General features: G+C 46.8%; 1 protein-coding gene across 5 annotated transcripts in view; it reads left to right on the top strand.

The window, feature by feature from the left end:
• The window catches only part of LOC140428040 (collagen alpha-1(XII) chain-like), a 462913-nt gene that overhangs the window by 372273 nt on the left and 73843 nt on the right, over positions 1–16797 (top strand). For all 5 annotated transcript variants that reach the window (XM_072514040.1, XM_072514030.1, XM_072514048.1 and 2 more), the window contains 2 exons: positions 385–438; positions 1248–1343. In XM_072514040.1, the coding sequence (XP_072370141.1) occupies positions 385–438; positions 1248–1343 (150 nt within the window). The remainder of the gene's footprint in view (positions 1–384; positions 439–1247; positions 1344–16797) is intronic.

Raw genomic sequence — 16797 nt, 5'->3', positions numbered from 1 at the left:
AGTGCTAATGGCATTTGAAACACAAGCAGAAAATGTTCAAGATCTTAGAAAAGCAGTGCTTCTGAATGTAACTTATATTGAAAGAAAATGAAAGGATTGAGTTTAACAATCATGAATTATCCAATGTCAAGTGAAGGAATATGCTGAGCCAGGACTTTTTATGCTTGAGTGTGTATAATTTACTAATTATGTCCATGTGTAATGAAACAGATTCAGTCATCTAACGTATCCAAATAAGACCATCTCAGATATTTCCTCCTTGGTTTTTTTTGTGAGCGAGGGAAGGGGGAGGTGGGGTGAGTGTTGCAGGGCTGGAGAGAATCCATATGAAAAGAATGCAAGCAGTGCTTATTATGCCTTCTCGGTGATTTGTTCTATTAACAGGGTCAAGGTGGTAGCAAAGGACCTAGAGGAGAAAGAGGTCCACATGGGCAACCTGTAAGTATCTTCTTTTAGATTTCTTCTGTTTTTTCGCCCTTCCTGCTGAAGATGTGAAGTGATGTTGGGATTTAGTTTTAGGGCTGCATCAAACCTTTGCTACCATGGCAATGAGAGCCAGCAGATTATTCTGCAACTGAGCATATCTCAACCCAGCTCCGTCTCATTCTTAATTGAGAGTCGCACATATTCAAACATCATTGTGGCCCAAGAGACATCAAGGAATGGGACCTCTGATAATGGGACACCTCCCACCAAAGTCCCAACTGTGGACCACTGGATATTAGTCTTGCCTTCAAATCAAAAGGTTCTCGGATGAAACCCATTCCAGAGACTTGAGCTAATACTTCCCTGTGCGACCGAGGGAGTATTGTACTGTCAGAGAAATCAACTATTAGATGAGAGACATTAAACTGAGGTCGTTGTATGCCCTCTCTCCCAGCTGGATGCAAAGGATCCCATAGCAGTATTTAATCAATCAGCATCATGAAAATAGATTACAGGGACATTATTTCATTGATTTTTGTGATACTTTGTGCAAATACACGAGGTCAGTTAACTCAGCACAGATTAGAGACTGAACCTGCTTTGCATGGTTCTGTTATGTGCTGACTGATATCATTACCACAGAGCCAGCAGGATTTGTAAGCTTCTGGCCAATATCCGGGTGAAATTTATGCATGTTTGGTTTGGAGCAATGTTCAGATTTACGTAACGGGTGCAGAGGACTGAAATAACAGCCATAGATTTGTTTTTGTTTGTCATGCAAAAAGCAAAAATAATAAAACTCTTAATTGCTTTTTTTGCAGGGTCCACCAGGTACACGTGGTGAGCTAGGACCTCCAGGCCCACAAGGCCTCCCTGGCCCTCAGGGTGCTAATGGATTATCGCTTCCAGGAGAACCAGTGAGTTTATTTGTTTTGCTTCCTGTCCCCGCCCTGCTTTTCATGTCAATATAGTCTTGAACACAGTACAGGATTGTTGCAAGTCGATCAGTGTGCATTACAGCACCTACATTGTTGCATGTAATCCAGTGTGCTTTTAAGAATGGGCAACAGGACCAATCCCAGAATATTATCATTCTTAAGGATCTCATGAGAATTATAATATTATTCTGGGATTGGTCCTGTTAAATATAATATATATATATTTAAATGTTTAACTTCAAAGTTATTCTAGTCTCTCCTCTCCTTTAAATCAACTGGTTATCTGCATTGTTAAGAAATATATAATTAGAAGACATTCTTATTTGGTGCTGACTTTTTACATTGTGGGTTACGTCACTAACTTCAAAGAGAATGTGTTGGCGCCCAGAACATTCAGTCAGTGAGCATTCAGTAACTGTCAAAACCCCAACTTGGTGGCTGATTTGTCAAGACATGTTTTTCCCACATTTCCAGTTTTGCAATTAATATAAGGTCAGAATTTCAAGAGAGATGGGAGCAGAAATGTGTAATGATTATTAGGCAATTGTGTTTGCTTTGTATTTATTCTTGAGATGGTGACATCGCTAGCAAGGCCAGCATTTATTGCCCAGCCCTCGCTGCTTTTAGAAGCTGATGATGAGACGACCGCTTGAGCTGTTGCAGTCCATCTTAAATATTTGCTCCCATTGCGCTGTTAGTTCGGGAATTCCAGGATTTTAACTCAGTGATGGTGATGGAATGGCTATATATCTCCATGATGTGGAGATGCCGGCGTTGGACTCGGGTGAGCACAGTACGAAGTCTTACAACACCAGGTTAAAGTCCAACAGGTTTGTTTCGATGTCACTAGCTTTCGGAGCACTGCTCCTTCCTCAGGTGAATGAAGAGGTATGTTCCAGAAACATATATATAGACAAATTCAAAGATGCCAAACAATGCTTGGAATGCGAGCATTAGCAGGTGATTAAATCTTTACAGATCCAGAGATGGGGTAACCCCAGGTTAAAGAGGTGTGAATTGTGTCAAGCCAGGACAGTTGGTAGGATTTTGCAGGCCAGATGGTGGGGGATGAATGTAATGCGACATGAATCCCAGGTCCCGGTTGATGCCGCACTCATGTTTGCGGAACTTGGCTATAAGTTTCTGCTCGGCGATTCTGCGTTGTCGCGTGTCCTGAAGGCCGCCTTGGAGAACGCTTACCCGGAGATCAGAGGCTGAATTCGGGAATTCTTCCACAGACCCCAAGGGGCCAAAAGCGAACCCAAGCAGACTATCAATGAACCGGAACAGCAGACCGAGAGATCTGCGGTGCGGCAACCGAAGAGGAAAGAGTCGAATTGGACCCCTCCGGAAGGCCGCTGCCTTAGACTCGACATGTATGCTCAGGCCGTCAGGAGTCGGGTCAATGCCAGATTCATCAGTCGCATTCACAAGACAGCCCCGAACGTCACCCAAGCACAACGCAATGCCATCCGCGCTCTCAAGACCAACCGCAGCATCGTCATCAAACCAGCAGACAAAGGAGGGGCCACTGTCATACTGAACAGAACGGACTACTGCAAAGAAGTATACCGACAACTGAACAACCAAGAACACTACAGACAGTTACCCGCAGATCCGACCAAGGAACACATCCGCCAACTGAACAGACTGATCAAGACCTTGGATCCAGATCTTCAGAGCACCCTACGTGCTCTCATCCCACGTATTCCCCGCATTGGAGATCTCTACTGCCTCCCGAAAATACATAAGGCCAACACACCAGGCCGCCCTATCATTTCAGGGAATGGGACCTTGTGTGAGAACCTCTCTGGCTACATCGAGGGCATCTTGAAACCCATCGTACAAGGTACGCCCAGCTTCTGTCGTGAAACGACGGACTTCCTACAGAAACTCAGCAACCATGGACCAGTTGAACCAGGAACATTCCTCGTCACAATGGACGTCTCGGCACTCTACACCAGCATCCCCCATGACGACGGCATTGCTGCAACAGCCTCAGTACTCAACAGCGACAACTGCCAATCTCCAGACGCAATTCTGCAACTCATCCGCTTCATTCTGGATCACAACGTCTTCACCTTCGACAACAAGTTCTTCATCCAGACGCACGGAACAGCCATGGGGACCAAATTCGCACCCCAATACGCGAACATCTTCATGCACAAATTTGAACAAGACCTACTCACTGCACAGGACCTTCAACCGACGTTATACACCAGATACATTGATGACATTTTTTTCCTTTGGACCCATGGCGAAGAATCACTGAAACAACTACACGATGACATTAATAAGTTCCATCCAACCATCAGACTCACCATGGACTACTCTCCAAAATCAGTTGCATTCTTGGACACACTCGTCTCCATCAAGGACGGTCACCTCAGCACTTTGCTTTACCGCAAACCCACGGATAACCTCACGATGCTCCACTTCTCCAGCTTCCACCCTAAACACATTAAAGAAGCCATCCCCTATGGACAACCTCTCCGTACACACAGGATCTGCTCAGACGAGGAGGAGAGTAACAGACATCTACAGACGTTGAAAGATGCCCTCGTACGAACGGGATATGGCACTCGACTCATCGATCGACAGTTCCAACGCGCCACAGCGAAAAACCGCACCGACCTCCCCAGAAGACAAACATGGGACACAACCGACAGAATACCCTTCGTCGTCCAGTACTTCCCCGGAGCGGAGAAACTACGTCATCTTCTTCACAGCCTTCAACACGTCATTGATGACGATGAACATCTTGCCAAGGTCATCCCCACACCCCCACTACTTGCCTTCAAACAACCGCACAACCTCAAACAAACCATTGTTTGCAGCAAACTACCCAGTCTTCTGAACAGTGACCACGACACCACACAACCGTGCCATGGCAATCTCTGCAAGACGTGCCAGATCATCGACATGGATGCCACTATTACACGTGAGAACACCACCCACCAGGTACACGGTACATACTCGTGCGACTCGGCCAACGTTGTCTACCTCATACGCTGCAGGAAAGGATGTCCAGAAGTGTGGTACATTGGCGAGACCATGCAGACGCTGCGACAACGAATGAACGGACATCGCGCAACAATCACCAGGCGGGAATGTTCCCTTCCAGTCGGGGAACACTTCAGCAGTCAAGGGCATTCAGCCTCTGATCTCCGGGTACGCGTTCTCCAAGGCGGCCTTCAGGACACGCGACAACGCAGAATCGCCAAGCAGAAACTTATAGCCAAGTTCCGCACACATGAGTGCGGCCTCAACCGGGACCTGGGATTCATGTCGCATTACATTCATCCCCCACCATCTGGCCTGCAAAATCCTACCAACTGTCCTGGCTTGACACAATTCACACCTCTTTAACCTGGGGTTACCCCATCTCTGGATCTGTAAAGATTTAATCACCTGCTAATGCTCGCATTCCAAGCATTGTTTGGCATCTTTGAATTTGTCTATATATATGTTTCTGGAACATACCTCTTCATACACCTGAGGAAGGAGCAGTGCTCCGAAAGCTAGTGACATCGAAACAAACCTGTTGGACTTTAACCCGGTGCTGTAAGACTTCGTACTGTATATATTTCCATGTCATGAAGATGTGTGACTGCGACGGAAATTTGGAGGCCATAGCCTTCTGGATGCATTTGCAGATATTGTGCTTCTGAATGCTGGAGGTCAAATGTATGCGAGATGCTGTAAATTAAACATTATTGCCTTAGCCTGCATTCCTCCCTTAGGTGTTAATTGGTGACACTGCTTCACTGTCTTCTACAAAGTTGTTGTGAGGATCTGACTTTTGTGGTGAGGAATGTGACATTACCTCCAGTCTTCCCTTGTGCTGCTTCACCTTTCACTAGCGGTACACTACCAAAACATCATATAGATTGGTTTGCTTTTCTCAATTAGGCATGCCATAAGCTATCACTTACAACATATGCTTTTTACAATCCCAGGAGAGTGAAATTTCTGAAATAAAATAGGACCCAGAAGAGATTCAGCAGGTGGATGACTTTGCACTGTCAAGACTAATTTTTCACAACCACAAAAAAATTACACAAAACCACAAAGTGAATTTTTTGGTTGAAACGTAACATTTTAGGAAACAAAATTTGACACTTTAGAGCATTATTTGGAACTGATAAATTCCTCGATGGCTTTATTTTATATTTAGCAAAATAGCGACCACTAGGCGTGCTCCAAGAGGTAACTGGACGGGTTGATCAGTTGCCTGCTTTAGTGGCAACTAATTTAATTAGCTGACCATCCAGCGACAGTCAATTGAACCTTGGTTAGTATTGCCAAATTTTCCTCATCGTGCAATTGGCTGCTTCTCAACCGTAAAATGCAAGTAAACGTCTTCAAGAAGTTTCTTACAAACTGAACCAGTTTACAGATGCTTCCAAAGGTGAATGAACCATGCTAGACCCGATTGGTTTCTGATCTAACTGGTCCGCTCTTGTTGGCAAGAAGTGGATCCTGCCGCACACGGCATGCTGAGAAACCAATAATCACCAGTTAAGTCCAATCTCCATACCGCTAACGAGAAGGACCTCCCATGGCCAGCCATGCTTTTATGCTATTCTTGACTTCCCTCGTCAGTCATGGTTTCCTTGTTCGCCCCTTAGCATGTTTCCTCCTCCTTGGGATGAATTTCTGTTGTGCCTCCCAAATAACCCTCCGAAACCCCTTCCATTGCTGTTCCATTGTCTTCCCTGCTGGGCTCCTTTTCCAATCAACTCTGGCTAGACCCTCCCTCATGTCTTTGTAGTTACCATTATTTAATTGTAAAACCTTTACATCTAATTCCAGCTTCTCCCTCTCAAACTGCAGGGTAAATTCTAACATATTGTGGTCACTGACCCCTCAGGGTTCCTTCACCTTAAGTTCCCAATCAAGTCTGCCTCATTACACATCACCAAATCAAGAATTGTTTGATCCCTAATGGGCTCTACCACAAGCTGCCCCAAAAAGCTATCTTGTAGACATTTCACAATTCCTTTTCTTGGGATCCACCTACCAACTTGAAGTCCCTCATGATTATTGTAATATTGCCTTTCTTATATGCCTTTTCTATCTCCTGATTTATTTTCTGCCCCACATTCTGACTACAGCTCGGGGATCTGTACATAATGCCCATCAGGGACTTTTTCCCTTTGCGATTCCTCAACTCTACCACACGGATCCTATGCCTTCCCACCCTATATCTCTTTTCGCTATCAATTTAAGTTAATTTCTGATGAACAATGCCATCTGGGCAGATGGGTCTACCCATATGCCTGTCCTTTCGATAGGACACATATTCTTGGATATTTACATCCCATCCCTGATCCCCTTGCAGCAACATCTCTATGATGCCAACAATATCGTACCCACCAATATCAATGTGTGCAAGAAGCTCATTTACCTTGTTCCGTACACTACGCGCATTTAGGTACAACACCCTCAGTCCTGCATTGACCTTGTCATAGTTGTGCCCTTTTTTATTGTGCCTAAAGTTGGATTCCAGCTGTTTTCTCTACTCTTCGCTCTATTACATTTTCTGGAAATTTCACTAACTTGTCCTGAGATCTCAGTCCCTTTAACTCATTTAAAGTCCTCATCATTAACCTGCACTCCCACCTTCTCGTTTAACTTTGGTTTTCTAATTTTCCATACAACTAAACCCTCCCCACCACTATTTAGTTTCAAGTCCTATCTATAGCCCTACTTATGCGATTCTGCAGGACTCTGGTCCCAGCTTGATTCAGCTGAAGACCGTCCCATCAGGACAACTCTCTCCTTCCTCAGTTCTGGTGCCAATGTCCCATGAATTCAAACCCATTTCTCATAGCTGATTGTCAGTCTCTCACCCTCTCCAATTCCGTACAGCTATCACATTATGGATGATCTTGTGGACCCCATGGAAGCAGCCCCTGCTATGCTGCTACCAGGCCAGACGGCCAGACGCAGGAGAAGGTGGCGACAGCGTCGATGGAGGCTTGAGGCGGTGGACATGTGCAGGGCCCCGCTCCAAACCCGGAGGATCCGGCTGGGGAGGGACCCAGAGGAAGAGGCCAGTGACGGCGCAAGGTGTATAGGGGTTGTTGGTCTTTCAATCTTATGTCGGACAGCATGTGTACAGGAGGCTCCGCCTCAACAGAGAGATGGTGCGGCACTTGTGCCATGTACTCGCGGATCTGGCATCACGTGGGGGAGGATACCCGCTCCCAATGGCCGTCAAGTTCACCGCAGCCCTGAACTTTTACACCTTGTGACCATTCCAGGGTTCGATCGGGAACTAGTGTGGCATTTCCCAGCCAATAGCCCGCAGGTCACGGATGCCCTTTTTGCCCGCACAGCTGGCTACATAAAGTTTGACCTGGATCAAGCCCAATAAGATACCTGGGCAATAGGATTTTCTTCCATTGCCGGTGTGGCCCATGCCCAGGAGTAACAGATGGCACGCTTGTCGCTTTTCACATACCAGGCGGTCCAGGAGCACCCTTCATCAACAGAAAGGGATTCCACTCCCTGAACATTCAACCCATGTGAGACTTACCATCTGAAGATCACGCACGTGTGTGCACGACAGCTACATCCTGGGGCAGCTGGAGATCCCCAGCATCTCCGAGGGACACCACAGGGTGACCAATACCCCCTTAGGTCATGGCTAATGATGCCAGTACGGAGGCCGGAGACCGTGAGGAGATCCCATATAACCAACCCCATGTGGCCATCCAGTCTGTCATTGAGCGGTGCATCGGATTGCAGAAAATGTGATTCCGATTCCTCAACCGCTCTGGCAGCACACCCCTGGGAGGATCGCCCGCTTTGTGGTGGTCTGGTGTGCCATCCAGAACCTGGCACAGTGCCCTCTTCATGATCCTCAAAGAGCTTAATACGCCGTGCTCTACTGCCAAGTCTAGGTGTTTCCCCAGGTTAGAGGTGGAGGCAGCTTGCTTCTTACTGCGTCTTTGATGCCGCTATCGGGCATCCTCTGTCGGAGATCCCCTGCTAACTTTGCGGTGGTAATTTACCTTGCCATGCCACCCTGTCTTGCACATTGACCCTGAGGCACACCAATATCGGTGGGGTGGACTTGGGAGAGCTGGCGACTGCCATCGTCTCTCTGTAGGGAGACTTTGGGTGGGCCGCCAGTGCTCCTTCCTCCCAACCAATGCCCAGAGTGCCCTGGGGGTCACCTCGGGATGGAGGAGCAGCTAGATTGAGCTCCGGATGCCCCTGCATCATCTGGCTCTGCCAGATCTGGTGACTCCCCAATGTCCACACCATGGTGTCGATGCCTTCGGCGATGCTGCTCTTCAGCAGGCTATGCTCTGCAGTGCTTTGCCAATTTCCACCTGCATCTAGGACAAGGTCCTCAGAGGCCAGGACATGATCTGGAGCACCTCGGCAATGCCTACCTGAGCTGGTGGGACAGTCATTTGCAGTGTAAAACCAGTGGGACATCATTAAGTGCCCTAAGTAACGTGAGATACCAGTGACGGCCTTGCCAGGTCAGCCGTCGGGAAGTGATTCCCACTTGCTACCACATTTAGAATGAATTTGGTTAGATTGCACCCTATATCACCTTGGTTGAAGAGGAAGTATTTGGAGTGCTGCTGTGTCATAATGTGACTGGCCTCTAAATGGACGTTGCCCTGCTACTTGTTCAACACTGATGAAAAATTACATGATCGAGGATACATGTACAAATTCAAGAGAAAGGTGGATTCAGTTCTTTGTTAAGGAAGGAAATGCTTCGTCCATGACCGAGATGTTGGAGAAGAGATCATGGGGAGAACTCTATCGCCCCATGTTGCTTCCAAGTCCCTGTTCAAACATTTCTTCAGGTGTATGTTTTGCCTTCGCGCAACCAAGGTCGTATTGTGGAAACAAAGGCCTCCATCAGTCAAGGTGCTGAATGACGCTGCATGGATGAAATTCAACAAATAAACACATTTTAAAGTCAAAATTGATTTCACTATGGTTGTTATAACGGTTTTGTGGACTGCAAAATAAGCATGTTTACAATACCATTCATTACCATAGGTCTTTAAGAGCTTTGCAAGGCAGATGATGGCATAGCTATTGACTTTTTTCAATTATAGAATTTTACAGTGCAGAAGGAGGCCATTCGGCCCATTGAGTCTGCACCGGCTCTTGGAAAGAGCACCCTACCCAAGGTCAACACCTCCACTCTATCCCCATAACCCAGTAACCCCACCCAACACTAAGGGCAATTTTGGACACTAAGGGCAATTTATCATGGCCAATCCACCTAACCTGCACATCTTTGGACTGTGGGAGGAAACCGGAGCACCCGGAGGAAACCCACGCACACACGGGGAGGATGTGCAGACTCCGCACAGACAGTGACCCAAGCCGGAATCGAACCTGGGACCCTGGAGCTGTGAAGCAATTGTGCTATCCACAAGGCTACCGTGCTGCCCCAATTAATCCAATTAATCTCTCAACAATCTGCTACTTTATCCATGGCTCTATTCCATTGGCACAAGGCTTTTGTAAGACAAGATCAATTGGCATTGAAACACTCAAATGAATGTCATGGCACTGGACCAGCCTCAGATGGAAAACACTTTCCAAGTTTGTATCAGTGCAAATGTCCCGATACAATTACCAGCTTCCTCAATCCATAATTTAGTTAATTATTTCATGTATACTTAGAAAAAACCTGATAGTTGGAAACCAAATGGGATTAATTTACCTTAAAAGACACATGTGTAAGACCTTTGTACTTCTACAGTCTGAAGGTAACTTCAGCGTTAATAGGCTCCAGTTACTTTCATACAATCATCGAATAGTTAGAGCACAGAAGGAGGCCATTTGGCCCATTGTGTCTCTGCTGGTACTCTGAAGGAGCAATGCCCTTGTCTTTTTCCCATAGCCGTGCAATTTCTTTCCTTTTCAGATAATGTTCGAACTTCCTTTTGAAAGTCTCCAGCACACTCTCAAGCAGTGGATTATAAATCCTAACTACTCACTAAATGAAAAGGTTTTCCTCCTGTCATTACTGCTTCTTTTGCCAATCAATTCAAATCTCTGCCCTCTTGTTCTCAATCCTTCCACCAATGGGAACAGTTTTGCCCTATCTACTCTGTCCAAACAGCTCAAGGTTTTAAATAATTTAAATCTCCCCTCAAAAATGTCTTCTCCAAGGAGAACAGTCACAGCTTCTCCAATCTTTCTATGTAACTAAATTACCTCATTCCTGGAACCATTCTCATGGATCTATTCTGCACCCTCTCTTGTGCCTTCACATCCTTCCTAGAATGTGTTGCTCAGACCTGGACACAATACTGCAGTTGAGGCTCAACCAGTGTTTTGTACCGATTCAATTTCATTTCCTTTCAAAAAATTTTTGCATCTATTGATAAAATCCAGAATGCTGTATATTTTATTAACTATACTCTGAACCTGGTCGACCACCTTCAATGGTTTGTGCACACATACACACAGATCCTTTCACTCCTGCACCTCCTTTAGAATAGTACCCGTTATTTTATTTTATCGTTCTCCGTTCTTCTTACCAAAATGTCCTTTTCCATAGCCAACCTAAAAGTTATGATACAGTGATCACTGTCCCCTAAATGTTCCATTTGTTACAATCACTGTAGAGACCGATAACTTTAAAAATAGAAATTCTGAAACGATGACATGATCAAATTTCACATTTTCAGAGTTTTACTCGAACAAACAGAATAAAAGCTCTCAGATTAAACACTAAAATAGAAGCAAAATACTGCAAATGTTGGAATCACTTGTTGTAGTAACCTGTACTTCAAAGTAAAGAATCCTGGAACTCCCTTCCTAACAGCACTTTGGGTGTACCTATACTAACTGTAACGGTTCAAGAAAACAGCTCACCACCACCTTCTCAGGAGTAAATGTGGATGGGCAATAATTGCTGATATTGATAATAACATATAATTACAACAAATTGTAAGAAAACAAAATGTCCAGTCATTTCCAAAAAGCAAGTCATACCAGACTGTAAAATCACAGTGAAGAATGAATAGATCACACAGTAGATAAAATTTGTTATCTAGGAATTATGTTCATATGTTAACATTGAACAGAAAGTACCACCAAATAATTAAGATGAAATTTGGAATAGCCAAAGCTGTATTTCAAAAAATGAAAAAAGGTTATGATCAACTCGAAATTAGCGATGAAAACAAAGCTGAAAATCCTGGAATGCCACGTTCCATACCAACTTTGACATATGTAGGCGGGTGTTGAATAATCAGTGTAGCAATGCAGTGAAGAATTGAGGCTGCAGAATTATGGTTTATGAGGCGAATAATGAAGATATCTTGGACAAGCTACGCTATCAATGAAGCGATGCTAGGGATATCTGAGACCAAAGGACTCTGCTGACCAAGTTCAGGAGGAGACAGTTTGAATTTCTTGGGCACATAATAAGAAATCATGATTGAGAAAGTCTGTTACTGATGAGAAGGATCAATTATAAAGGAGATAGAGGTCGATGAAGAACAATATTTATAAGGAACCTTGCAATCTGGATGAATGAAGATGATCCAGAGCAAAATCAACATGGAGATTCATGGTCATCAGTGGCCTCTTAGAACAAAGTACATGAAGAGAGGGAGAGAGTAGATGCTGACCTAGCCAGCGATGCCCACATCCCATGAAGGATGCCGTTGGGTAGCACAATGGTTAGCACAGTTACTTCACAGCCCCAGGGACCCTGGTTCGATTCCCGGCTTGAGTCACTGTCTGTGCGGAGTCTGCACATTCTCCCCATGTCTGCGTGGGTTTCCTGCAGGTGCTCCGGTTTCCTCCCACAGTCCAAATATGTGCAGGTAAGGTGGATTGACCACGCTAAATTACCCTTAGTGTCCAAAAAGGTTAGGTGGGGTTACTGGGTTACGGGGATAAATCGAAAGTGTGGGCTTAAATGGGGTGCTCTTTCCAAGGGCTGGTGCAGATTCGATGGGCTGAATGGCCTCCTTCTGCACTGTAAATTCTATGATTCTTTTGAGGAGCTGCTCCCTCTCTCCCAGACTCTGAAAGACTAACCCTTTCTGTTGAGGTTCAGTGATATGTTAGAAGCCCTTCCCCTCTCAAAGCCCATCTCCATAGTAACATGAATTTGATAAGCCTTTGTCCAAGTAAAAATACTAATTATCTGTCCTTGAGCTCCCAACGCTCTTTAATCTCGGAAGGAAATGGACAGTTCAGAGCAGAACATTTTAAATAATCTTTATTGTCTCAAGTAGGCTTACATTTACACTGCAATGAAGTTACTGTGAAAAGTCCCTAGTCGCCACATTCCGGCGCCTGTTCGGGTACACAGAGGGAAAATTCAGAATGTCCAAATTACCTAACAGCACGTCTTTCGGGACTTGTGGGAGGAAACCGGAGCCCCTGGAGGAAACCGACGCAAACAGTGGGAGAACATGCAGACCCCACACAGACAGTGACCCAAGCCAGGAATCGAACTTGGGGCCCTAGAGCTGTGAAGCAACAGTGCTACCCACTGTGCTACTGTGCAGTATTTTGCTTCTATTTTAGTGTTGTTTCAGTTCACCGGCAGGAAATCCCTCTAAGTGCGGCCACAGCGGGGAGAAACTCCTCAAGGCCAAGATAAACAGCATAGTACCGTTGGATAGTGGGATTTTTCTTGGCACTGCAGTTGCTGAGAAACACACTGCTAAATGTGCCACTTAACAGACTTTAACTTGAGTCCACTGAATCATGCCCCCGGACTCCAAACCTAATAATACTCTGGAAGCATCTTCACCACATGGAGTGGAGTTGCTCAAGAAGACTGCTCACCATGACCTTCTTAAGTGCAATAAGGGATGAGCAATAAAGGCAGGTCTTTATCAGTGATACCCAAACCCCATAAATGAATTAAAAATGAATACTTTAGCCAGAGACCTGCTTCGAGCATAAATCATGTTGTAAGAATTGAATGAATGAAATAGATACATCACAAGGAGACTTGGAAAGCAGGCTGGGAATAACATCAAACCTTTAATTTTCAACGTGCTAAAAAATATGATAGAATGCGAGAACATATAACTGGAATAGTAGACAGTACAACTCTTCAGGGAAAATGCGATTCACTAGTCAACTCATACTTGACGTACTGTGCTCAGTTCTGGCATCCAAGTATTGGGAAGGGGTTCAACAAGACCAGTCCCAGATGTAAAGAGGATGAGCTATGAGCATGGTTAGGGAAAGCCAGATTCATCAGCCAAGGATGAAGGCACTTTAAAGACATCCAGACATATAAAATATAAAACGGAGGAAGCTTTACTTCATTACTTTAAAACAAGCCAGGAAAGCAGGGGTAGGGGGACATCAATTTAAATTTATGACAAGTAAATTTAAAACAGATATTAGGAAGAATTTACTCCAAAGAGTGATAAATGTTTGGAATAATCTGCCAGGTGAGATAGAGGAAAAACCACATTCAAAATACAGCTGGACACCATTATATGAAAGTTAAGGAACTTGAGAGATGAACTTCAATGGGTCAGATAGCTATTTCTCATCTTTGGCTTTTCTCATATCACATATTAAGGATGTTAGTCTTTCCATCACTCCATCTATCTTTCCGTCTGGATGAGAGAGAAAAATGCTGAATACACAGTCAATTTACCATTATCTGATTAGAAACAGGGTAATGTTTCAAACCTGGAATATTTACTAGCCTTTTCGCTTCATAGATCTAGGTCTAGTGGCAGCTTCTATGTTTTTTTAAATTAATCTCAGATAAACCCCTTTTGTAGTTTTTCCGTCTCTCTACATTTTTTGAAGTCAAATATTTTGGGTGATTTTCCCAATGTTCAACAAAGCAGTGCAAAATTAACACCATTAAATGGAGAGAATGACATTGGCCCTTTTATCAACTCCACATTTTATTTGATGAGGGGTGATATGGCTGAGGTGAGATATTCATAAATAGAATGATAATGAGAAACAACATTCAGGTAAAGCAGCAATTCATATTTGGAAAATGCCTTCGACATAATCAAAATGTTGCAGCACATTTTACATACGATACAATTCAGTGATGGCAGGATAACTAGGGACTGGATTCTCAGTTTGGGAGACCATGGGCAGGATTCTCCGTCCTGCTAGATGGCCAGTGGAGTTTCCCATTGTGGGCACCCCCACACCGTCGGGAAATCCACGGTATGAGTGCGCTGCCGGCGTAACGGAGGATCCCACCGACGGAGAATCCAGCCCCATGTTCTCCCACTGGAGCTGAATTGCAACCAGTTTGCGGGAGCACAAACCGGTAAGGAAATCAGTGTTCCACGTCGTACAAATTTATGCATGGCATGGAACGCGAGGAATCCCACTATCAGGCTACCATCTTGAGTGGGATGCCCAATAGAGAGTTCCCACGGCCGGCCACCTTCCCCCACACACATCGGCGCTGATCCGCAACCCCAGCCCCAGAAAGCAACCCCCCCACCCCCGGATTGACTGGGTGCCTCTCCAACCCCAAGTATGGGGGTCACCCAACCTGCTGCCCCCACCCCCCGGACCCCTGTAGTAGGGAAACGCCCACAGGGACCCCTGGGATAGGAAGACACCCCCAGGGGTTCCTGTAAAAGAGGGAACCCCCACAGGGACCCCTGGAGTAGGGGGACCACCACATACCCCCCCCCCCCCCCAACACGGATCCCTCTGCCCCAGAAATGAGACCTTTGTCTGGAAGCTAGAGAGCAGTCCAGACAGGGGCAGTGATAAGATGTACAACTGTAACACTTACTTTACAACAGCACGTGTCCATTCCTGGAAGGAAAGCAGCTGTGATCTGCATTTGGTTCCCACATATCTATTAGCTGCAAGCCATTGATAGTGTTCTAGCAATGGTCTCTGGTAGACAGCTTCTACAAAACAGTTGCAGCTTTGATTCTTTCATTTCCCCAATGTTTACAAACATTAACTACATCAAAGAGAGGTAAGTGCAGTAAAATCACACGCTTGAGTGATTGGATTGCACTTATGCTTAGATTGCACCCATTGCCCACTTGGCCCACCGCGAGGGCCACCATGCCTGAGCCACGCTGATAGAGACAAGTGATCCGCGACCACGTGACTCCCGGCCGCAGGGACCGGAAAATCACGGCAGGCCAGAGCATGGAACGCTGGGCCCACTGAATAGATGCAAATAGGTAATTAAGACCCATTTGCATTTATTTACATGCTCCCACTGGCATGCGGCGTGGATCTTGTTCCCGTTGCCAACAGGGGGTCGGGGTTCGGAACATGGTGTTCAAAACTCCAATCCCGATTTTCCCCCGATTGCTCGATTCTCCGTCCCATCGGAGAACACGGGCGGGATTCTCCCGCAATTGGCGCCAAGCGTGGCGTGAACCACTCCGGCGTCGGGCCGCCCGGAAGTTGGGGAATCCTCCGCACTTCCGGGGGCTAGGCCGGCGCTGGAGGGTTTGGCGCTGTGCCAACCGGTGCCAAAGGGCCGCTGCCGGCCGGCATGAATTCGCGCATGCACAGGACTGCCAGCGTGTTCTGACGCATGCGCAGAACCGCCGGCGTGTTTCCTGTGCATGCGCAGGGGGTTTCATCGCTGCGCCGGCCATGGCGGAGCCATACAGAGACCGACGTGGAGGGAAAGAGTGCCCCCACTGCACAGGCCCGCCTGCAGATCGGTGGGCGCCGATCGCGGACCAGGCCACCGTGGTCCCCCCCCCCCCCCCCCCCCCCGGGCCAGATCCCCCCGTACCCCCCCGAGGACCCCGCTAACCGCCCTCCAAGCCAGGTCCTGCTGGGATGGACCATGTCCATTTCACGCCGGTGGGACTGGCCGAAAACAGGCGGCCGCTCGGCCCGGAGAATTGCCGGGGGGGCTGCTGCCAACGGCCTCCGACCGGCGCAGCAAGATCCCCGCCCCCGCCCGAAAACCGGCACAGGAGAATTCGGCAGCCGGCGCTGGAGCGGCGGATCAGGATTTTCCAACCCGGCAGGGGGTCGGAGAATCCCACCCCACATTCCAGGCAGGCAGGCCTGTGCCGTGGCGGCACGCCTTCCTTCCGTGCCAGCCCCTGTAGGGCTCTGCCATGGCCGGCGCAGAGAAGAGAGCCGCCGGGCATGCGCCAGAATACGCCAGCGGTTCCACGTATACGCGGGATCATGCCAGCCCTTTGGCGCATGCGCGGACTTGCGCAGTCCCTTCAGTGCCGGCTGGCACAGTGCCAACCCCTCCGTCATCCTTCTAGCTCCTGGAAGTGCAGAGAATTCTGCACTTTCAGGGGCTGTTGACACCGGAGTGGTTCGGGCCGGTTTTCCCGTCAGCGTGGGGACTTAGTCCCCGGAAAGGAGAATCCTGCCCATAATCTTAATATTAAAGTTTATGCAGTAAGCACTTCTTCACAGTGTGGTCACTTGGAACTATATCACCCAAAAACATGTGGATGCTGGC

This window comes from Scyliorhinus torazame, chromosome 1 (genome assembly GCF_047496885.1).
Source record: "Scyliorhinus torazame isolate Kashiwa2021f chromosome 1, sScyTor2.1, whole genome shotgun sequence".
Taxonomy (NCBI): Eukaryota; Metazoa; Chordata; class Chondrichthyes; order Carcharhiniformes; family Scyliorhinidae; genus Scyliorhinus; species Scyliorhinus torazame.
Note: the sequence above shows the minus strand (reverse complement) of the source record. Positions and strands in the feature narration are given on the sequence as shown.